We start from the raw sequence: 22,716 nt of genomic DNA on the forward strand, positions 1-22,716 counted from the left end.
ATTGCAACACCTAACCATTAGGCACCTAGAAATCCCTCGAACAAAAACAGGATCCACAAAGCCTGAGTTAGGTGCTAGTTTCCCTATGCAATGAATGGGGTGTGGGGAAGGCGCTTAAGAATGGGACCAACAAAAGCCAGCCTCTCCTCCTGTGGATCTGGCCCGACAGTAATATCCTGTCTGCTAGCCTTTGGGGTCTGGGCTAAGAAGTTGGAACAGTCAGCTCGGTCTCCAAATTCCCTCTCAGCAGAAGGTTCTGATGTCTAAAGCTGAGGCCCATGTGCTCACTGAGGTCTGCCTCACTGTCTGCATAGTCACTACAGTGCTGGTGTCTCCTTATGTTGGGACTCGCAGCCTCTGGAAGGTGCTGCAGCCACCTCAGCCCCTGGGTGGTCCTTGCATGTCCCTCTTGGGTGGTTTCTCAGACTCTCACCATTTAGTTCCCCACTGGAATCAAATTAACAGCTGTGAGCTGCTTTCTCCTCTCTGGGACACCCACTAGGCTCTTGCGTTAGCAGGAACCAAAATGGGGGTGGAATCTCTGCTGCCTTCTCTCCCTGCTTGCTCCTGTTTCTCCTTCGGCTCTTTCCCTTGCACAAGGACTCCGTGGCACTAAAACTCGGCAGGTGAGGTGAGCTGGGTGAGGGCCATGCAAAGGGACAGGATGTAAGTACTAGTGACTTGGCTTTGGATTCTCGCACACTGCAGTTCTTGAACAATCTCCATAGGAGCAAAGTTCCATCTATCCCTGACTGTATCTGAGCACCTGGGAAGCGGTGGCTATTAAGGCTTAAAAGTGCTACGGAAGCATATTGAATGTAATTTAAACTCCTGAAAATAAACTGTTCCTTGGCAGGCACCTGCCTGGCCACACTCCGTGGGCTGTGCTTCTAATCGCGGTTCTTGTTCTCGCAGATTTAAAGAATTTTGACCTGACTCCCTGTGACCAGAAGCAGCGGAGTGCAGCAGTGACGGGCTTTGCTGGCAGAACCCACCTTTGATGCTCTCAGTTTAAAGTGAGAGGAATTATGGAGGCAAAATGAACTGGGAAGATGAGTAGTGCTCTAAAACCCAACCACCACGGACTCTAATCATTGGCAGCAGCTTTATCCAGGGCGAGGGTGCAGAGAAGATGGTATATTCTGGCCCATGACTGTTTTTTGTGAGGTATAATTGGGGCCTCTGTCTCTTATCCACTGCCTCTGCTCCTCTTCCATTATTCCTTTTATTATTAAAATGGTGCTAAACCTGTGTTGTAGTGGAGCTCCTCTTTGTCCCGGGAGTGGAGGGAAATGTTCCCAAGGCCGCTGGGCCCCAGGAGCTGCAAGGCTGGCTTCCTTCTGTGCGATGTGCTACAGCTGGCCCTTGCTCTGTCAAGATCAGCAGTTCTGTCTGAGCACCAGCTGGTTCTCAAACGACAATCCTCAGATTTGAGCCCCACTTCTGGCTTTTCAGATGCCTCTGTCGTCATTTGTTTGCAACATTGATTAATGTGCTCAGCAACTGAGACGAAAACTTACCAGTTTCTGTGGCTGGATTCTTTCTCATTCTGGACAGATTAACACAGTAGGTACTAATAAATGGATAGTGTCTAGCTATCAACCAGGTATTGCGAGCAAGAAATTTGTTTTTGGGAACAAGACAAAGAGTTGTGTCAATGCTCTTGGCTCTCCAAGGTCATAGTACAGAGTAGTGCTAGACAGTAGAACGCTGCCACTTGGACTGAAAAAAAGACTCATTAGTTTAGTCCAGGAATCCCACTTCTAGCTTTGCTGATAAGCACAAACTCAGGTTTATTATGTGCTTTTTCTGTTTCCAGAACCACTCTTTACACTGGAAGGAAGCAGCATCTTTCATAATGGTACTGGCTTGTAATTTTAAAACACGGTATGATGGTTTGTAGCTCAGAAACTTTGAGTGAGATTATAATCTCATCCGGCCTCTGTGCAAAGTGAACTAGATTCCTGTCATTTGAAATGTCTTAATCTGCATCTGCAGGCCACTGACTGTTTTAAGAGTAACTTGGATCATGCTTGTAAGGACACTCTGGGTTCTCACACCATGCTTATCACTGTTCTAGTCAACTGCCAAACACCCCTGTGAGCTAAACTGTGAGGAGGACTGTTTGTCCAGATGCAACTGACTAATGTATTCCTCCTCTTTCTTAGTGTCTTTAGGAGCATAGGTGGAGATTGACTTTTATATATCTGGGGGGTCAATTCCAGCCAGGCCAATGGGGCCAGTCATGGGGGGGTAAATTCCGCACCTGCCCCAAGCTTGCAGTTTGGGGTGCAACACTCCCATGTCCCCCCAAACTATGCCCATGTCTAGAGGACATTGTGCTAGAAAGAGAGATGCAAGGGGAAGAGGAGAATGGTGGTAGGGGAGGGAAGAGCCCCGTTTAAATCCAATATGCCAGTCTGTGCGGCTAAGTACTTAAGAACAGGGCTTCTGTATCTTAACAATTTAACACCCATCTCATTCTCAGCCTTCCAAAAAAGAATGAAAAGCTGGTAAATTGTCTTCATGACCAATAATAGGCCTATCAAATCGTCTTTTATCAATCCCCCCACCATCTCCAGTAGTGCTGGGTGCATCACTCGCTCTGAAGAGACAGATCCTTGCTGCCAATGTCTTAGTCTAACCAGCTGGGCGTAACATTCGTTCTTAATGAGTAAGGCAGAGCAAGACAAGCTCCTTGTTGGTTCTGATTCTCTTCCCCCCCCCCCCGCACCTCACCCTAGTAGTTTCATAAGAGCAAAGCAATAGCTCCTTATCCCTTTTCTTTACGCAATCAAGGAACAAAGTCCTCTCCAGAAGCCCTCAGTGCTGCTCCAGGAGAATTAGTCTCTCAAGAAGCCACCCACTTGCAGCTCCATCCCTACTCCTGTGCTGGGAAAGCAAGAGAGGCTCCTGTTAGGTACATCTACACTGTAAAGAACGATCCGCGGCATAGAGTGGCAGGGCCTGGGTCAACTGACTTGGGTTTGTAGGGTTAAAAATAACAGTGCAGCCATTCCCACTCTGGCTCTGAAACGTGGCAAGGGAAGGTGGTCTCGTAGCCCAGGCTCCAATTCAACTGGCACCCACTTACACTGCTGTTTTAGCCCCACATTCCGAGCACCGCGAACCCAATTCAATTGACCCAGGCTCTGGGACTCTGAGCGGGGGTGTTTCTTTGCAGTGTAGATGTACACTTAGCATAGCAAAAGGGTGACACATGGAAGTGCAGGCAGAAATCCAGTCATTCAGGAACCAAACATAAATCACAGTGCAAACATGGACCTGCCTTCAGCAGAAGAACTAGCTGAGCATGCTGGAAAGAGAGGGAAGTTTATCATCTGGCAGTTGCCTCCCATGTGTCAGGGTTAGATCCACAGAGGGACTTTGCTGCTTAATGAGGTAGCAGGGCACCCTGGCACTGACCTAACCTCTGCTCAGCTGCTGCCAGCCCCTGTAGGCACTTATGTTTCTGCTGGGGGAGCTTGCACAAAACTGCTCAAATTTTGATGCCACTGAGCTACTTAGGTCCTAGTTCAGGCCTAAGCCGTGGTGGGATTCTCAGACTAGGCATTCCCCTGCCTATCCCAGCTGTAGGGTCCAATCCATGAAGCATTGTCAGCACACCTAACCTGCACAACAGGCACTTTGGGGCTCTGTGACCGTCTGTCCAATCATACCCACTAACCCTATGGTCAGGGCACTCATCTGGACTGTGGGAGAACCAAATCCCTGCTCTATCTGATAGGGATCAGGGACTGGAACGCAGGTCTCCCATATTGCAGAAGTGCTCCAACCACTGGCCTACAGGATATTCTGCGCTGGGGGGTCTCAACTCCGCAAATGATCCTCACATTCAGCAATCGACCTGGACTCCTCAGCACTGCTCAGGGGCTGACAATCCCTGCTGGCAGGCATCCTTTTCCTGCAGGAGTCAGGCTACTTCTGATGCCAGGATCTCCCCGTTCCACAAAGGGGTGCAGGGCTCAGGTGCAGATTATAACAACTCTACTAAAAACCCAACTCCTGATCTCCTGCCACAGCGCTCAGCCACACTCCCAGCAGGCGGGCAGCCCTGAGTGAGCAGTAAAGCAGCACTGGCCACGTGGAACTGTAGGGCTCACGCCGCCCGCCTGGGGAGGGAATTTTCCCACAAAACCCTGTACACTGGGCGCTCTCCTGAGGAGTGAAAGCACCAAGCTGAGGGATGTTGCTGCCAGGCACCTGGAGGCCAGTTCTCAGGAGGACCCTGCATGCAGGCCTGGGACTCACCAGCTCCCCCACACCAGTCCTGTCCCTTCAGTGGCTGGCTCCAGCTCCTCCAAAATGGCGTCTCCCCTCTCCCAGCGCTCCTGGGGGTGGCATCTCACATCCTGCTGGTCACTCTAGCTCTTCTTCCTGGGCTTTGACTTGTCAATCATATGACTGTACCCCCCACCACCCCAGACATGGCCCCTTCACTGAAAAGGCAGCTAGTGGCTGTCCAGACACGCTGCCATATCCTCGAGCTCGAGGGGTCTTCGCTCGAAATTGTGACTCTCCTCGCTCCCTCGGGTCTGCCCTTGCCCTCCTTCTTCCCAGGGACAGTGTGCGTCTCCCGTGCAACCAGTGCACAGAGCCAGGGACCAAGCTGAGCTCCCCTGGGGGTACGGATATATAATTGATATCAATTGGACCAGGGACTCCCTGCATCCCAGGCAAGTGCCCTTCTCGGTCTGGCCACATTGGTATTGTATTATACGCGGGGGGACAGTGTCAAGCCTCTCAAATCTACTGGAAACCAGATGGGTTTCCGAGGGAAAGCAGAGTGGGGAGCTGCCTAAACTAGCCAACAGGAAATGCCAAGATGAGGGGTGATTTAGGCACCCCGCCCTGCCTGGGATTCACAGCTGGGAACCCTGCTGCTCCTTCAGAGAGGAGCCTCAGCCAGGTCAGAAAACTAGAGCATGCCCCCTGTCCCACGTTCCACCCGTAGCCTGGTGGTCAGGACACTCACCTGGGCTGATGTGGAGCAGGGCCTTGGGTCTCCCATATCCCCGCAGAGCGCCCTGCTCAGCAGGCAATCCTCCCCTTCCCTAGCACACTGAGTGGAACCACTTCAACAAGAGCCCTCCCCCCGTGACAGCCTGGGGAGCAGGGCCCTCAGCTGGGATACAGGGGACCCAGGCTCCTGTCCCTGCTCCACATCAAGCAGAGCAGGGATTCAAACCTGGGTTTCCTGCCCCACCCTGACTCTGGGATGTTAGGCCCTGGAGACCTACATTCCCGACTGTCTTTTGTGCAGTGCCAATGCAGTAAACGTGCTCTGAACATACCTACCAGCCCAGGCCCTGTAGGAGAGCGAGGCTGGGGAAGGCCTGGTTTGAAAGCCCACTGGTGGTGAACTGGGGTTCTGAGCAGCTTGGTGGCTCTGCATATGCCCATGATGAAAATGTGGGCACCTCATACCCCTTGTCAGCTTAAATGGGGGCACCCCCAGGCTAGGCAGCAGCTGTGCAAGGATTCGGAGGTTCTCAGTGGTGTCTAAATCTCCAGTTTAGGCGCCGAGAGTGGCAGTTAGACATCTGAGGGCATGCGTGGCGCTAGCCCTAAGACTTTCACAAGCAATCCTTCAGAAAGGTCTGGTGCTCAGAGGTGGGTGCTGGACCCTTTCTGGCCACTGGGCCCTCTAAGTTGGGGCCTGCACAGGGATGGTAAAAGGCACCTCTCTCCCCCGGACCTACCTCCTTGCCAAATTCCAGGGTCCTGCTGGAAAAAGAAAAAGGAAAAAAAAGCTGGAAAAATGTGTCAATAGGAAATGTTAGGCAACCTTAATATAGAGGCCACTGCTGCTTCTTCCTTTGTGCAGAATCTTAGACTCATAGGACTGGAAGGGCCCTCGAGAGGTCATCTAGCCCAGTCCCCTGCTCTCATGGCAGGAGTAAGTAGTATCTAGACCATCCCTGGCAGGTATTGGTCTAACCCGCTCTTAAATATCTCCAGGATGGAGATTCCACAATCTCCTTAGGCCAGCGGTTCTCAAACTGTGGGTCAGGACCCCAAAGTGGGTCATAGCCCCATTTTACTGGAGTTACTAGGGCTGGCGTTAGACTTGCTGTGGCTCGGAGCCGAAGCCCGAGCCCCACCACCCAGTGCCAAAGCCCAAGGGTTTCAGCCCTTGGTGGCGGAGCTTAGCTTTGGCATCAGCTCTGTGTGGCGGGGCTCAGGTTACAGGCCCCCTGCTCAGGGCTGAAGCCCTTGGGCTTCGGCTTTGGCACAGAGCCCCCTGCCCGGCACAGCAGGGCTCAGGTGGCCTCAGGCTTCAGTCCCCACTCCTGGGGTCATATAGCAATTTTTGTTGTCAGAAGGGGGGTTGCAGTGCAATGAAGTTTGAAAATCCCTGTTCTAGGCAGTTTATTCCAGTGCTTAACCACCTTGACAGTTAGGAAGTTTTTCCTAATGTCCAACCTAAACTGTACATTGCTTCTTGTTCTATCCTCAGAGGTTAAGGAGAGCAATTTTTTGCCGTCCTTCTTGTAAAAATATTTTATGTACTTGAAAACTGTTATTATGTCCCCTCTGTCATCTCTTCTCCAGACTAAACAACCAAGTCTTTCAGACTTCCCTCATATGTCATGTTTTCTACATCATTTTTGTTGCTCTTCTCTGAACTTTTCCCAATTTGTCCACATCTTTCCTGAATTGTGGCACCCCAGAACTAGACACAATACTCCAGCTGAGGCCTAATCAGCCAGGAGTAGAGCAGAAGAATTACTTCTTGTGTCTTGCTAATTCCCCACTCTGGCACTTCAAGTGCAGAAGGTGGGGGCCTGCAAGGATTTTAAAAATTTAATACTGGCCACTGCAGGCTTGTAATTAAACTCCCAAGGTACAGCTTCTCTCTGACCTTGGATGGGTAGATGCTGCCACCACCCAAATGCAAACCCCTTGAAACCCAGGAAGGTGCACTTGAGAATTCCTTTCTTTGGGGTTCCCTCAAGCCCTTTCACCCTGTTACACTGTTCGCTCATATTAAGTTTGTGATCCACTGTGACCCCCAGATCCCTTTCCACAGGACTCCTTCCTAGGCAGTCATTTCCCATTTTGTACGTGTACAACTGATTGTTCCTTCCTAAGTGGAGAATTTTGCATTTCTTCTTGTTGAGTTTCATCCTATTTACTTCAGAGCATGTCTCCAGTTTGTCCAGATCATTTTGAATTTTAATCTTATCCTCCAAAATACTTGCAACCCCTCCCTGCTTGGTATCATCCGCAGACTTTACAAGCGTACTCTCTATGACATCATCTAAATCATTGATGAAGCTTCTGAACAGAACCAGACCCATAACTGACCCCCGCAAGACCCGTTCATTCTGCCCTTCCAGCTTGACTGTGAACCACTGATAATTACTCTCTGGGAATGGTTTTCCAACCAGTTATGCATCCAATTTATTTCCCTAGTTTATAAGAAGGTCATGCAAGACAGTATCAAGAGCCTTACTAAAGTCAAGATCTACCACATCTACCACTGTGAGTATTCATGGGGAGTGCCCATAGGCGCCGACTCCGTGGGTGCTCCAGTGCTGGAATTAGTGGGTGCTTAGCACCTGCTGGCAGCTGCCCTCCCCCAGTGCCTCCTGCCTGCCATGATAAGCTGTTCCAAGGCACGCAGGAGGCATGGGGAGGAGCAGGGACAGGGCACACTCGGGAGAGGGAGCAAAACTGGGGGGAAGAAGTAGGGCGGAGCTGGGGTGGGAAGAGATGGGGGCTTGGGTAAGGGGGTTGGTGGGGCTGGGGGAGGAGCGGGAGGTTGAGCACCCTCGGGGCTCAGAAGAAGTTTCCCAGACACATGGGGCAGCCAGGGAGAAAGCACAAAGGTGAGCAATGGAGGCTGCGCTGAGGGTCGATTGGAGAGGAGCATTGACAGCTCGATAGGGAATGAAAGATGATAGGTGAGTAGGGACTGACTGTGAAGGGCTTCGAAAGTGAATAGAGGAAGCTCATGTTTGGTGTGGGAGAAGGCGGGAGCCAGTAGGGGGTTGCAAAGAGAAGCGTGACAAAGCAATGGGCTGGGAGAAGGATCTTTGCCGCAGCATTCTGGATGGAGATGAGTGGGTCAAGATTCAGGGCTAACCTGAGAGCTGGCTGATCAGCGTCCACACTTGGGGCACCACATAACTTGGCTGGTCTGGCCTGCCAGTGTTTTTGTTTGGTTTGCTCTGCTGGCCTGATCAGGGAAAGGCACCGAAAATATATTCTGCCCTGGGTTGCAAAATACCTAGGCCTGGCCCTGATTGCATTGGTTAAGGCCAGAGAGCAGGATGTTGCAGTAATTGAGGTGCAAGCTGATGAGAGCCTGGAGGAGAGTTTTAGCTGGTGGATGGATAGGAATGTCCGTATCTTTGGACACATTTGTTGTCCACAGTGACTGAGACAGGAGGTAACCGGGAGGGCTTGGGGGAAGATTAAGAGCTCTCTTTTAGCCATCTTGAGCTTGGGGTGATGGCTAGACATTCCCAAGGCAACAGCAGAGAGACAGGCAGAGATTTTCATTTGGACAGAAGAATCCAGGTCTGGAGCAGAGACAGATCTGTGAGCTGTCCACATAATGATGGGAGTTGAATTGTTTGCAGATGAGATTACCCAGCAATCAGGTCAGTCTGGCCACAGACTTTCCTGCACTTGAGCTCAGAGCCTCCACTCAGACAGCTGCAGCGTCAGCCCTAGGCTAAGGAGTTCTAGTCAAAGCTCTCCGGACTGCTTTAGCTCCCCACCTGTAGAACACCCACGTTGGTCCGTAGGTCCTGGAGCCTAGAGCCGGTGCTCTCCTGTCCATGGCACAGCTGCCCTGGGGCAGAAAGGGCACAGGTTTGGATCTCACCGCAGCCAAACTAAGACAGTTAATGAGCGTGTACATTGTGTCCAGACGTGAAACAGCAACCAGTTGCACAGATGTGAAATGTCTGAGTAGCAGCTTTAATGTGCTGAAAACAAAACTGCAGCTTGGAGCAAAAAATTCTGATGTGTTCTGTCTGCTGAGCCACGAGTGTCCCGGCCTGTTCTCCATCCAGCAAGCACATCAATGAGACGGTCAGGCTAATTATCCAGGGGATTGTTCCATTGGTATTAAGGCTGCCCGTGCCATGCACTGTGTTTATGTACAGTATAAATCTGAACTCCAATTGACTTCACCTCCTTGGAACGTAAGGCAAGAAGTAACATCTGTGCCTGATGTTATTTTATGAAGTGCTGATTCCATCAGTTAAGAAACAAAATACATGTAGTAAAAGCAAATCCCTGTAAATCCCAGCAGGGCTGCGTTCAGGCCCCACTGAATGGAGCACTGGCAGAGGAGGCAATCAAGCGCTGACTTCAGGAACTAGCCTGGTGACTACGTGGCTTCTTGCATGAAGTTGAGATGTCCAAATGAAGAGAATCTCTGTGAGGTTAACATGATTTGAGCCTTAACCAAAGAAAGCTCTGAAGGAAGCCTCTCTTGCCATAGAATGTGATTGACTGGAAGAGAGAGCTAGAGTCCCCTTCATCCCCAGCCCCCACAACCAAGTCCAGGCAGGGAGTGGGCCACTGCTGCCTCCCAGCCAGGCTCTCTCAGGCAGTTGCGGATCTGTCCTGCTCCCTGCCCAGCTGCCAGGGAGAGCAGCCAATTTAGCCAAAAAGGTACCCGGGGTGAGGAGTGGGGGTGCAGGGAGAGAAAGTATAGCCCCTCTCCCTCCCTGCCACCCGCAGGCCAATCGGGTGGGGGGGCACTTGACTCCCTATGCCCCCCACGCATTGCCTCTGCGTGGGTCCTAGAGAAACACAGCTGTCAGCTGAAAAAGCCTTGGCAGCACATGCCTCCATGAACTGGGAAAAGCCTGATGGAACCAGAAGCAGTACAGAGGTTTAGGTCCTTTTCGGAGGGGAGGTCCCAGCTGCCAGGTGGGGCTTCAAGGGGAACTGTTGACAATGCCATTGGAGGAAGACAAACCACCGTCTCCCTCCTTGCCCAATAGACTGATTTGGGAAGAGCTCCCTGAGGCAATCCTCCCTGGGCCTTCCTCACCCCTGACCACCTTGGGCTGGCACTTCTACAGCAGGGAGCGGTGAAGGGCAAGGAAGAGGTCCCTAACCATTTATGATAGGACATGTCCAGCTGCTTGTTACTGTATGTAGCGGGGTGGTTATCCACTCTGGCCCTGACAGGGTTAAGGCCAGCCCTGGGAGCAAAAGCCCGAGCTGCTTAGGAAAGCAGGTACAGCTGGGGCCACACCCCAAACAGAGCACAGCAGGTCCTTATAAAAGGGCTGCTATCTTGGAGCTAGACAGTCTTTCTCTCCAGTCTTGGAGGGAGCAGGGCCTGGCTGTCTATAGAAAGGATACTGGGAGTGAAGCAGGGCTGGGGAAGGGGCAGGGGAGCTCCAGGCTGGTGGTAGGACCTGCTGTCTTCCTCTACCACCCAGTACCTCAGGGGTGGGCCTAGGACCAGGCCCTGCAGCCTGGACTCCCCAGGCTGCAGGGCCTGGTCCTAGGCCCACCCCTGAGGTACTGGGTGGTAGAGGAAGACAGCAGGTCCTACCCCCTTGCCTGTGATGACTGGCATATACTACAGTCTGACCCAGGGAGCGGAGGGCTAGTTAGTGACTGGCAGTAGCCTATGACTGAGGTCAGGATAGTGGGTGGGGGTTCCCCAGGAAGGGAGACCCTGAGACTGAGGGGTGTACGGCCAGGGAGCAGCACCCCAGATAACGGGGCACCAGGGTCTGGGAGGGACACGGGGACCCAGCGGCAGGAAGACGTCAGCCTGCAGAGGGCGCTCCAAGGCTTGGAAAAAGAGTTAATTCCCAGGATGCCAGCAAGAGGCGCCGCAGGGCTGAGTCTTGCACCATTACACTGTGTTACTTACTAATGACTCCAAGGTGTTAAATGAGGCCTGGGTTAGGTGGCACAAGCGGAGACACACTTCTGATACCTCTCCATTTACCAGTGATTAAAGGACAACACGGGGAACCCTCACCCCCGGTGGCCTACATTAACCGGTTTGGGTTGGTTCAAAAGTCAGGGAGATAAAGAACTTTGAGGTGGATAAAAGAGAACTTGTGAGGAACAGGGGATGAGAGCCACAGGGCTGCAGGCTGCCCCCTCAGGGCCAGCGGGTGGGTGCCTGGGATAAGCAGAGACTGTCTAAGCTCTGGGTGAGACAGAGCTGCCGATAGACTTTTTGTTGTGTTAAAAGCTCTTTGCGTATTATGCTGCGTTCACACTGCTAAGACTGAACAATACTTTGGTTTGAAAAGGCTGCCGGTGGCACTGAATTCATTACTAGTCCCAGCTCCCAGAGGGAAGAGCTGCAGGGACTGAATCCACTTGGATCTGCTGAGCAATTCTGGCTGGTACATGGGGGCTGCAGCCCAGCACCCTGTCTGGAGAAGTGCAGGTTTCTTCCTGTGGGAAGTAAAGGCTTGAGGCCTAAACCCTGAAGAGGGGGAGCTCTGAGAGAGGACTGGCAGAGGGGCTGGAGGCGCAGCAAGCTCTGAAGTGGGATCAGATTCTCAGCTGTAGTGCATGTAGAGCAGTTCTCAACCTATTTACCATTGTGGGCCGCATCCAGTACTATTAGTATGGCCCTGAGGATGTCACATGGGCCTCAGCTCTGTGCTGATTGGTCCACAAGTGGCCCACAGGCCACAGGTTGAGAACCACTGAGTAGCCTTAGCATAGTTTCCTGTTACTGCCAATGTGTAAAATTAAAAAGAGTGTGTGAGAGCGAGAGCTGGTGCCCTATAGACTGTGGTGGTCATGCCAGACTGGTGTACATTTGTTAGCATTACACGGTTCGCTTTCTCCAGGGGGAGGTGTAATGACAAGCAGAACACAAAGCAGCATCCTCTCAGAAGCCATGCCAAAGCTCCCCTAGGGGTGGCACTGTTACCTCACTTGTGGATTCACGTGCTGGCTATGAAAAGAGGACCCAAATCTGGCAGCCTCACCAACACAACCAGGCCATTGAGCATTCACTGGACAGGGTGTTCCAGTCCAAGTCCCACAGCATCCCCTCTTGTACGAAGTCTCTACAATAGCATCTGAGGCCTGAAGTTGCTTCCAACCCAGCATTTCTTTTATAGAGGATACACTGTAGTCCTGTGCAATAACTGCCCAGAAATCAAGGAGGGTGCGAAAAAAGAAAAAAAATGTTAAATTCTTTGGTCGCTAGATGGTGCTGCTGCTGTGTGACATGGAGCTTCAGAAAGGTCCCAGTGTGGCTCACTGGGAAGGGCACCATTTGTTTATGGCTTTTGCACTGACATTTTAATTGCAGGACTGGGAAAGCTTGTCTGTAAAAAAGCTCAGTGCTTTTCTGTTTTCTGTTTTGATTCATTCCTCTCCAGTGCCAGATCTTCAAAACACCATGTATCTCTCACAGTCACACACACACTCACACAGCCTCATGGCAATAGTCAGCATTGCAAAACCTCCCTATAAATGTCTAATCATGATGGGGGGCTGCTAAGGAGCAGTGAGAGTCTTAATGCTCCAGATCTGAAAAGGCTTGAGGTGTGTATTTACTGATAAAGAGAACTGCCTGCCTTTTGAGTCAAATCACCCTCCAGCTCACGTTCACATTTAACATTAATTTTATTATTTATACCAACTGAATACTCTGCATTGAGGCAGAAGGAAAAGATGCAAACATTAGACATCAATCAGGCATATCTGAAATATTATCCATATGTCCAAGAAAGAATTCCTGAATAGATCGGCCTTGCCAGCAATGACAAACCCTCTCTTGCAGGCTCTGACAGATGTATTATGGCTCAGCAGCATGTTTTCAGGCTCAGATAATGTCCCTCACAGAACTATTGGCAAATGCTGCTGCTGGAAAATACAGCAGTGAATTGTAACCATGAGTTGTACACTAAGGCCTGGTCTACTCTAAGGTGGGGGGTCGAACTAACGTACGCGACTTCAGCTACGCGAATAGCGTAGCTGAAGTCGAAGTACCTTAGTTCAGGGTACTCACCCATCCAGACGCCGCGGGATCGAAGTCCACGGCTCCAAGGTCGACTCCGCCACCGCCGTTTGCGGTGGTGGAGTTCCGGAGTCGACGGGAACGCATTCGGAGTTCGAACTATTGCGTCTAGATTAGACACGATAGTTCGAACTCCGAGAAGTTGAAAACTCTGCGTTGACCCGCACGGTAAGTATAGACCTACCCTGAGTGATAATGATGCCATGTGCCAGATTTCACTGGGGTTACACTGGTGTAAATGAGAACAGAATTGGCCCAATGTCTCCTAATCAGCTCATAGCATAACTTCATAGCAATGGCTTTGGGGCCATCATGACCCAAGAACTCCTCAATGCCAACTGACAAGAGGGTTAAAGGAATTTCCTGATTCTGGTCCGTACAGTGTAGTTCAGCAAAGAATGTCCTGTGAGGGGTTAACTGGAAGCCAGGGTCACTCAGGCCATTGTTACTATTGAGCAAGGGATGTACAGATACTGTGCAGGGAGCTGCGTGCACACGGGAAATGTATCCTTGGAGTCTGTATCACAGCAGAAGTGAAGAAACAGGTTTCCTGTCACACAAAAGGTGTTTATTCACCTGTCTCTCTGTTGAGATGTAAATTAAGTGTCTCATTCACAATGGGTCTCCCATCACCCATCCAAACTGAATGCAGAGGAAGGATTGTAAGAATTTCAGCAAGGTATTAACAGGTATAGAGACACAGTGGGGGAAGAGAACATTATCTTGAGATGCACATCAAAGGTTTGCTAGACTATATTTGGGGAACAAAGAAGACACCCTGCACCTAGGAAGTAAGCAGGCAGTGTGTTTACATTAATGAAAACAGGATCACAACCAGCCTTGGCTGAAAACACTGCAAAAGGCTTTGCACGAGATAACCTTCATTAGACAGGAGGTTAACCTAATAGTTAAGTTTAGGTATGTCTTCACTACCAACGTGGCTGTGTAGTCGGAGCAGCAGCTGTAAAAAACCCATCCGCTCGAGGGGAGTAGCTACCAGCACTGGGAGCACGGCTCCCAGCACTGGTGAACTGTCTACACTGCCACTTTACAGCGCTGAATCTTGCATCGCTCAGGGGTGTGTTTTTTCACACCCCCGAGTGAGAAAGTTTCAGCGCTGTAAAGTGGCAGTGTAGACAAGGCCTTAGTCTCTAGAAAGCATGTTATGTAACCCTTAGGTTTCCATGATCCTTACTTACTATCTCTTGAATTGTGACTCTTTGATAATAAATGTATTGTTGTTTTTACTATAACTATATCTCAGTGCTGTGACATTAAGCAATGTGCTGATCCTGAATTGAATCAGGCAAGCTGGTCAGGGGCGCAATTTCAGATTTTGGTGAAAGGGGGCATCTTTAACCGTGAAAACACCTTAGGCACCTGAAAACGCTATTTGGAACACTTCAGCAGTGTCCTTTTGATATGTGAGAACATACACTAGTTTTTGCAAGTTTTCCATATTAAAGGAAAACAAGACAGAAAATATGGTTGAAGACTTGATTGAATAGCTGTATGTCTAACTAGGCCTATTTATCCACATCTTCAGCCAGACTGTTTGTTTTAAAATACATACCAGATAATCAGTAAACAAGCCCAGTGATAAAGCATACCCATTTAAGCCCACTCCTCCAGACTGATGGATGCAGGCAAGTCTCTACACATGTGTAGTGCACCCCATCCACCTGTAGTAGCTTGTATCATTAGGGCCTTATAGCCGTGCTTGAATTAGCATCTGTTGTGCCACTGGCACTGAGGAGAGTATGGTCGAGTGTTGGAACACTTGGCTGGGAACTCTTGGGTCCATTTCTGGCTCCATAACTCACTCACTAAGTGAACCTGGGGAACTAATTTAGCCTTCTATATTTTGATGTCCCCCTCTGCAAAATGGGAATAAACAATAAATCCCTCTCTCTCAGATTAATAAAGACTAAATTAGGACAATGAAACTTCATTAATTATTGTGCTTTGAGCTCTTCTTATGATGCTATGGAAGTGCCTCATATCTAGAACTGGCCGGGCATTTTTCAACGAAACACTGTTGTCAGAACATGCCGATGGCTGAAGCCAAAACTTTTCACAGGAACTTGCCAGTTTCAACAAACGTTCATCAGCAAGGGTTCCTCAGGCCCAGGATGGAATTTCTGGGCAAGAAGAGAGACCCAGCCCATCAATAGGCTGGAGACTAGAGTAGTGATTCAGCCTAGGGGCTTGAGCCTGAGTCTCCCACAAGTGCTCTAACCATGGGACTATTAGCTATTCTGGGGTGGGTGCCTCCCTCCCCCAACCCCACTTGGGTTTTGCAAATGCCTGTTGGTCCCAAGAGGAAATGCTCTGAAATCTTGACGTTTTGCAAGATGGGAAAACCACTTCCCACCCAGCCCTACCTATAACTTCCAGAGTAATTCCTGTCTGTGGTGCATACATGAAGCTTTACTCAAGCAGAGTGGGTTCACTGAATAATGCGCTAGCCCCAAAGCCCCCCTCCCAGGGGGTTGTTGGCAGGGCTTACACCACACCGGGGTAGAACACACCAAGAAAACCAAACCCAGCCAGTATTTGAACACAGCCCCTGCCATTCAAGCGTGCAGCAAACCCCAGTGTCCTGTAGATGACAGACGCAGGGAGGGAACACTCCAGAGCTGGTTATTTCTGGAGTGGAGAAGGCACAGAGCTCTTCCAAGAAAGGCTTGTCTCTAGGAGCAGCACACCTGCACTGGTGACTCATGGGAGAGTCCCACCCCCCTTCATCAGCCTCCTACCCACTGTCCTGGGCACAAGCAACAGTCAAACTGACCCCCTTCTGCATGGGGAGAGGAAAGGGGTAGTTATTCGGAACTCCCCTCCCCAGGCAGCTACCCCAGGAAGTGGGACTGAGGCCACTAATCTCCCTTAGCTGTCAGCATGGTGTGGGTGGGTAGGGAGAATCTGCTGGAAGGTCAGGGCATGGTGAACGGGTCACTCACCCAACAAGCAGCGGCAGCAAAGAGACAGTGGTCAGAGAAAGAGCAGTAGAGGGGAGCCAGTTGCAGAGGCAGCAGCGGAGGTGTTGCTTGGTACCCTGCCCCCCCTTGGTGAGAGGTGAATCCCGTGAATGCCCCTCTGAACGCTGACCAAGGACAGCCAATTGTGAGTGGGTGCAGCTGGGAGAGCAGGAGTGATGTGTTAAAGGGACATTCACTCATTGGACTTTCCCACTGCCAGGTGGGAAACTGAGGCAAAGGACACTGTGGAGTCTACTTTGCTTATGGTAACATGCTTTTGAATGTGGTTGTGGTGTTTTCCCAAATTAATGCTGGGTTCTCTCTCCCTTCTAATAAAAGTTTTCTATTGCTATACACAGACTTTGTGCTTGTGGTTCTGACGGGTGCTCAGGAGCAGTGTTACTTTTTCCCAGGTTACTGGGTGGGGGCTCAAGTCGGTTCTGTGTTGTATTGTTAAGAGGAACTGCTGGATATTGAACCTGGCCCTTGTTGCTGCCAACTCTACCTGCCAGAAGGGTTATACTTATAACCAGCCAATAGCATTCTCCTATAGTATTATTACAAAATCATGACTGGGTCATAGGCCCACACAGTGCACTGCCTGAGTAGCCATCTTTCTCCAGTAGCTGGGGCATGAAGAGTGATGGTGCCTTAAAACAAGGGGCTTATTCTGGAGGCTAACCGAGGGCTCGTTTGGCCTGTGGAGTCTCCGCTACTGGTGATAATGTGACAGAAGGGACCAGCTCCGCTTGGCTGTCAGACTCAGGCTGACAGTTATAACAGCAAATGGATCCCGTTCCAGGGAATGCACAGTCCAGGGCTTGGTTTCACCCATTCTCTAGCAACAAAAGCCAGGCCAGTCGGCTCAGGCCGGGTCATAGCTCTGAATATGGCAGGAGAGCGTTCAAGCACCAGGGCAGTAGACAGGAAGTCTGGGAAGGCGGAGAGGCTGGGGGAATTCGGAGGGGTTTGGTGGCAGGTGTGGAGACTGTGTGCAGCAAGAACAGGAATCCCAAGCTAGTTCTTCCCTGCGTTGCCTGCCTTTCTGCTCGGAGCCCTAGAGCACCTCTCACAGGCCACTGGGGGAAGGCCAAGCCAAGGTGGGACTCAAGGCAGGGATTCTCCAGTGCAGTTCCTGATCACGGCTCTCAGCTCTATGGAGGATGAGGAGTCTGTTGGCAATGACCATTGCACTTGGTCCCTAATGGGTTTTGCTGTTTAATCACCAACTACTTTCCCTAGGCCATGGCTGGAACCAGTATTGTTATGTTGCCCACATGCTTTTCAACAACTTTTAATTTAGTTGAGTAAACACGGCAGCCCTGTAAGCTGCATGGGGCCAGGCCTTGTCTCTATTGCACTGTTTTCAAACAGATGTTTAGAAATAGCCAAACATCTGGCTTTGGTTTCAGTCCCAATTCAGTAGTGTTTGAGCCATACCTGTGCCCTTGGCCAAGTGTCCCACTGCCAAGGTGAGCGAAAGCCCCCCCCTGCCCCTCCCCCCGGCGATAATTATTCACTGGAGCACATACATTATGAGATCATGTATCAGACATTCTCATCAAATGGGAACAAATCCATGCAATTCCCATGAAACTTCTCTCTATTTGAATATGTAATAAAGTGCTGGGAGATTAACCTAAAAGCAGATTAACAGACAACTCACCTAATCTGGGATGAAATGAGTGCAAATAATACCCCTTCTCTGTGTTTGTGCAACTGGAATTTTTCATATGATCCTGCTTGTGTTTTCAATACCTTACTGCATGGAATTCTTGTGCCATGACCCTGGGCCAAGGGCAGGAACTGAACACGAGCCTCTTCACTCCCAGACACTGACTAAGGATTACAATGTGTAGGGAGAGCAGAAGCCTTGGGGCCAGGGCAGAAACTGCAGCACTATAGTGTCTAAAGTGGAGCTGCCTGGAGAGGGAAGGGACGGGCAAGCGTAAAGATCCTGCACCTAGGCTATCACCTTCAGTTATGGGCCCTTCCATACACAAATGGTGCAATCTCAGGGGAACTCAAAGGTGGGAAACAAAAATGATTAATAATTCCAAGAGACTGATTGATGAGGAGAGATTAAACATCCACAGCAGCTCTGCTAATGCCTTTATTTCCTGACCCCCTGCTGCTCCATCCAGCCCTCCCCACCCAACTCCTCCCTTTCTCCACTCCTCCAGGACACTCCTTGTCCTGCTTTGAGCAGGGAGTTGGACTAGATGACCTCCTGAGGTCCCTTCCAACCTGATATTCTCTGATTCTCTGACTGGAGCATGGAGCTGGTCTGTGGAATTTTGTAGTAAGGGTCTATTTTGGCTGGAAAGACTTCTATGGCAGCATTTAAAAATATTATCTGATATAATTAATCTAGGAATGCAATACCAAGGATGTTACTGGGCTGCCCGGGGCCCTGATTCCTGGACCTTCAGAGCCCAGGGCCAAATGGGCAGCTGTTCCATGGACCCTCAAAGCCATGTGGGGTGCTGGTCTCTTGAACCTCAGAGCTCAGAGTTGTGTGGGGTGATTCCAGAGGGCCACAGAGTCTAGGGCTGTATGGGGTGCTTCTCAGACCACCAGAGCCCAGGGCTGCACGGAATCCTCCCAGGCCCTCAGAATCTGATTTTGTGATATGCTGCGGAGTAGAAACGGGGAGTGAATGGCAGGTGAGAAAACGAGGGGGTGAGCTCCCCCTGAGGTTCCAGGTCATTGCAACCCTGAGGAATAAAATGAGTGATCTGGGGTTTCCATGTGAAAACACAGAGCCCAGACTCTCTCACTCACTCTCCCCACTCATTACACACACATACACACACACACTCACATGCCAATGTCACTCATTTTACACACACACACACGCGCGGCCAGGCAGCTGCACACATATCACAATTCTCTTTGGAAGCTACGAACAAGAGCCTGTGATTGTAGCTTAGTCATCGCTATGCAGCATAGAAACCATCCACCCGCCATCCCCTCCCCCCCAACCCCCCGCCATTCCTGACCCCCCCCCCTCCAAGCGCCGCGTGCAGTACTACAGTAGAACCTCAGAGTTACATACACCTTGGGAATGGAGCGTGCTCATAATTCTGAAATATTCGTTACTCTGAACAAAACGTTATGGTTGTTCTTTCCTAAGTTTACAAGTGAACATTGACTTAATACAGCTTTGAGACTTTAACTATGCAGAATTAAAAAGCTGCTTTTAACCATCTTAATTTAAATGAAACAACCACAGAAACCATTTCCTTACCTTGTCAAATCTGTTTTTAAACTTTCCCCCTTTTTTTTTTAGCAGTTTACGTTTAACACAATACTGTACTGTATTTGCTTTTGTTTGTCTCTGCTGCCTGGTTGTGTACTTCCGGTTCCAAATGAGGGGTGTGGTTGACCGGTCAGTGCGTAACTCTGGGGTTCATAACGCTGAGGCTCTACTGCACATCTCACTGTGCGTGGTTCCCAGCCATAGGGTCCGTAGCAGGGCCCATGGTTTTTCATGGGCAGTTGACAATCCCTCCTGCACAGCGCTCTCTGTAGGGAGCGTAGTCACTCAGTAAACGCTAGGCTCTGTGAGCACGTTGGAGTCAGAAGCAGTGTGTCTACATCAGAATCAAAGACCCGCAGCATGGCTGCGGCTGGTCTGGGTCAGCTGACTCAGGTGCAGGGGGCTCGGCTGGTGGGGCTACAACTTGCTGTGTAGACATTCAGCCTCGGGCTGGAGCCCAGGCCCTGGGACCCTTCCCCGTCCCGGGGTCCCAGAACTCGGGCGCCAGCCTGAGCCTGAACATCAGCAGTTTACTGACCCACAGCCCGAGCCCTGCGAGCCTGGATCAGCTGACCCAGGCCAGCCATGGGTGTTTGCTTGCTGTGTAGATGTCCTCTAAGAGACCCTAACTGGGCTGGAGCTTGGGCTCGGAACCCTGGACTTGGGCTCGGAACCTCTGAAGCCAGAGCTCCGCCCGAGCCACACCGTCATAGCACTGTCTACACAGCTGTTTTGAGAGCACTGGCGTAAGCCCGAGTCAGCTGACCGGGGCTGGGAGGGTTGGTGCCATGGGCTGTGTAGACATGCATCCCTTAGCCATCAGCCCATACTCCCACCAGACACGTTCTGGAGGGTCACTTGGTTTCACTTTTTGGTGTTTGTGCTGCTGCTGTATTTCCAGGTGCCATGGGGAGCAGAGTGGAATTGCAGGGATACAGGAGAGTGGCTATTGCTTGAGGCATTTCTGGCTGGACCAAAGAAGGAAATACCAGGAGTCTCCCAAGACAGCCTCCAGTCATGAGATTTCCAGCCCCTGAGCCCCATGCTGGAGAGACAAAAGGTGCAGAGACACTTCTGGGGGCTTATCCAACCCAACTCTGAGAGATTCACCCCTACTGATAAAGAACCCACAGCTCCCAATTCCGCCCCCCCCCCGGTGGGGTTCTCTCACGAGTGGCAACACCTTCTGTTGTTCTGGGTGCTGATGCAGTCGGTTCATTCAGCTTGCTCACAGCGGAGGCATCTGCCGCTCTGGAGCCAGCCCTTGCTGTGGAAACTGTGAAATTAATTCAGTAGCTGCATGCACATCTGGCAGAGGGGGCTGGGGCAGCGTGGCTGTGGGGTGCCAGTGGGGCACTATATCAGCCCCTAGGACAGGATGGATCATCTGGTGGCTGTAAATCTGCTTGAAAAGGCCTGTGGAGCTGTACGCACTGATATATGTTAGGCTGCACAGCTCTGGTATGCTATAGCAGAGGCCCCCTCTCCCACCTCCCCTCTGCTCCCCACTCCTCACCGACCAGCTCCTCATAGCCTTGCTCCTTAATTGAAACCGCACTTTAATTCTGCGCCTATAAATATTAATGGGGTTCTTTAGAGCCCCCAAGCTGGGATCACGTGGTGTGTGGTACCCAGCGCAATCACGTTTTATTGGTCTTTCCATATGGACCAGGAAACGTGCACAAAGGGGGAAACTCCACGGATGGGAGGAAATTTACTCTAGACTCAAGTCTGCAGAAGAATGACTGGGAACTTGCAGCCTGAACTGCCAGCCGCAGGGGTGACATTCTTGACCCTCCGGCACTCACACAGCACTTATTTTTCAAGTGCAAATTGTGGCAGTTGCTGGTGCTGCTTTTCTTACTCCTATGCCAGAGAAGCATCTACCGTTATCTGCAGAGACGTCCACTTTTTACAGAGGCCTTACAACAGCTAAGGCAGTTGCCTTCATATTTCCTCATTCTTCCCATCCCTGGGGGATTAATACACAGACAGCAGAGACAGTTCAAAAAACTCTCTACACAGCTTCACTGAACTGTCACTCACTGAAACAGAAGGTTGGACCGAGACTCATGAGATGGCCAGCACACTTTGGCCAGCACAGCAGCAGAGATCTGTCCTAAATTCTTCCCCCCTTTTTCAGTGACTCATAATTTTCCCCAGATAAATTTCTTTGGGGCTGAAATGATTCACACTTGGCTTAAGCCCAAGAGGAACTGTTTCTAGAAAATCTGTGTAGAATCAGTTGAATAGTTTTGTCCTTTCTTTTTCAACAGGGGGAAAAAAGCACTACATTTCCCTCTCGGTTCTGGTCAGACTTGTTCTCACAAACCGAGTTCACAAAAATGACTCAAGCAGCCCTAGAAACAAATCTGGCTCTCACTGACACTTAAAAGGTGAGTGGCAAAGGAGTGGGGGATTAGTTCACACCCTTTCCCCCCTTTTGCTTCTCTAGGACAGAGAAGGGCAGGAAGGTTTGTCTTTAACAAAACCCAGAGAGAAGGAAAGAGGGGCAGGGAAGAGGTTCTGCTCTTTTCTACAATAGAAATTCAGGTCTCATCCACTTTGGAGCACTCGGTGGATTATGGCATTGCAAGAGCCAAAAGGCTGTAACAAAACTCTCTTTTGTTGTCTTTGTTAACACCAATCTAACCAAAGAACGGTTTGGAGAAAGGATGTCTTTGTTAAAGAGTCAAACACACATCCATGCAGTGTGAGGTGGGGCTCCCAATACACGTTCCGCAACCTCCCCTAGGGCCGCCAAAAACTCCAAGATCCAGCAAGGCTCACATTCAGAGGTAAATAGGCAGCAGGTTTAAAACAAACGAAAGGAAGTATTTCTTCACACAAGTCAACCTGTGGAACTCTTTGCCAGAGGATGTTGTGAAGGCCAAGACTATAACAGGGTTAAAAACAAAAAACTAGATAAGTTCATGGAGGATACGTCCATCAGTGGCTATTAGCCAATAGCCAGGATGGGCAGGGATGGTGTCTCTAGCCTCTGTATGCCTGAAGCTGGGAATGGGCGACAGGGGATGGATCACTTGATGATTACACCTTCTATTCATTCCCACTGTTGGAAGACAGGATACTGGGCTAGATGGACCTTTGATCTGACCCAGTCTGGCCGTTCTTATGTTCTTATAAAACCAGGGGAACCCACCTGGACAAAGCCCACATTTCAGGCTTTCTTTAGCCTTCATAAAGTAACAGAAACAGAAAAAAGGGCCTCGTCTCAGGTCACCTTTAAATGAGCTAGGTGGGAAGCCAGCTATTTCAGGGGTTGCTCGTTCTGTGAGCTAGGGGCAGCAGTTTGTCACATACACAGTATGACTTTGCCACTTGATTAACTCAGTCATTTGTCTTAATGTCTTGTCACGGAGTGTGGGGGAGTCCGGGCCCTGCACCCCCCACTTCCTGCGATTCACATGACTCTCAGCCAGCCAGTAAAACAGAAGGTTTATTAG

At 50.4% G+C, this 22,716-nt stretch overlaps 1 protein-coding gene and 1 long non-coding RNA gene across 3 annotated transcripts in view; one reads left to right on the plus strand and one right to left on the minus strand.

The window, feature by feature from the left end:
* SLC37A2 (solute carrier family 37 member 2) overlaps positions 1 to 1,241 on the plus strand; it is a 60,855-nt gene extending 59,614 nt beyond the window's left edge. For both annotated transcript variants that reach the window (XR_005586791.1, XM_039496744.1), the window contains exon 18: positions 916 to 1,241. Coding sequence is in view for 1 of the 2 variants with exons in the window: in XM_039496744.1 (XP_039352678.1) it covers positions 916 to 931 (16 nt within the window). In the remaining variant the exon portion in view is untranslated. The remainder of the gene's footprint in view (positions 1 to 915) is intronic.
* LOC120375807 overlaps positions 1 to 22,716 on the minus strand; it is a 44,453-nt gene that overhangs the window by 12,297 nt on the left and 9,440 nt on the right. The gene's annotated exons all lie outside the window — the stretch shown is intronic.

Source organism: Mauremys reevesii, linkage group 12, assembly GCF_016161935.1.
Source record: "Mauremys reevesii isolate NIE-2019 linkage group 12, ASM1616193v1, whole genome shotgun sequence".
In the NCBI taxonomy this organism is placed as follows: domain Eukaryota; kingdom Metazoa; phylum Chordata; order Testudines; family Geoemydidae; genus Mauremys; species Mauremys reevesii.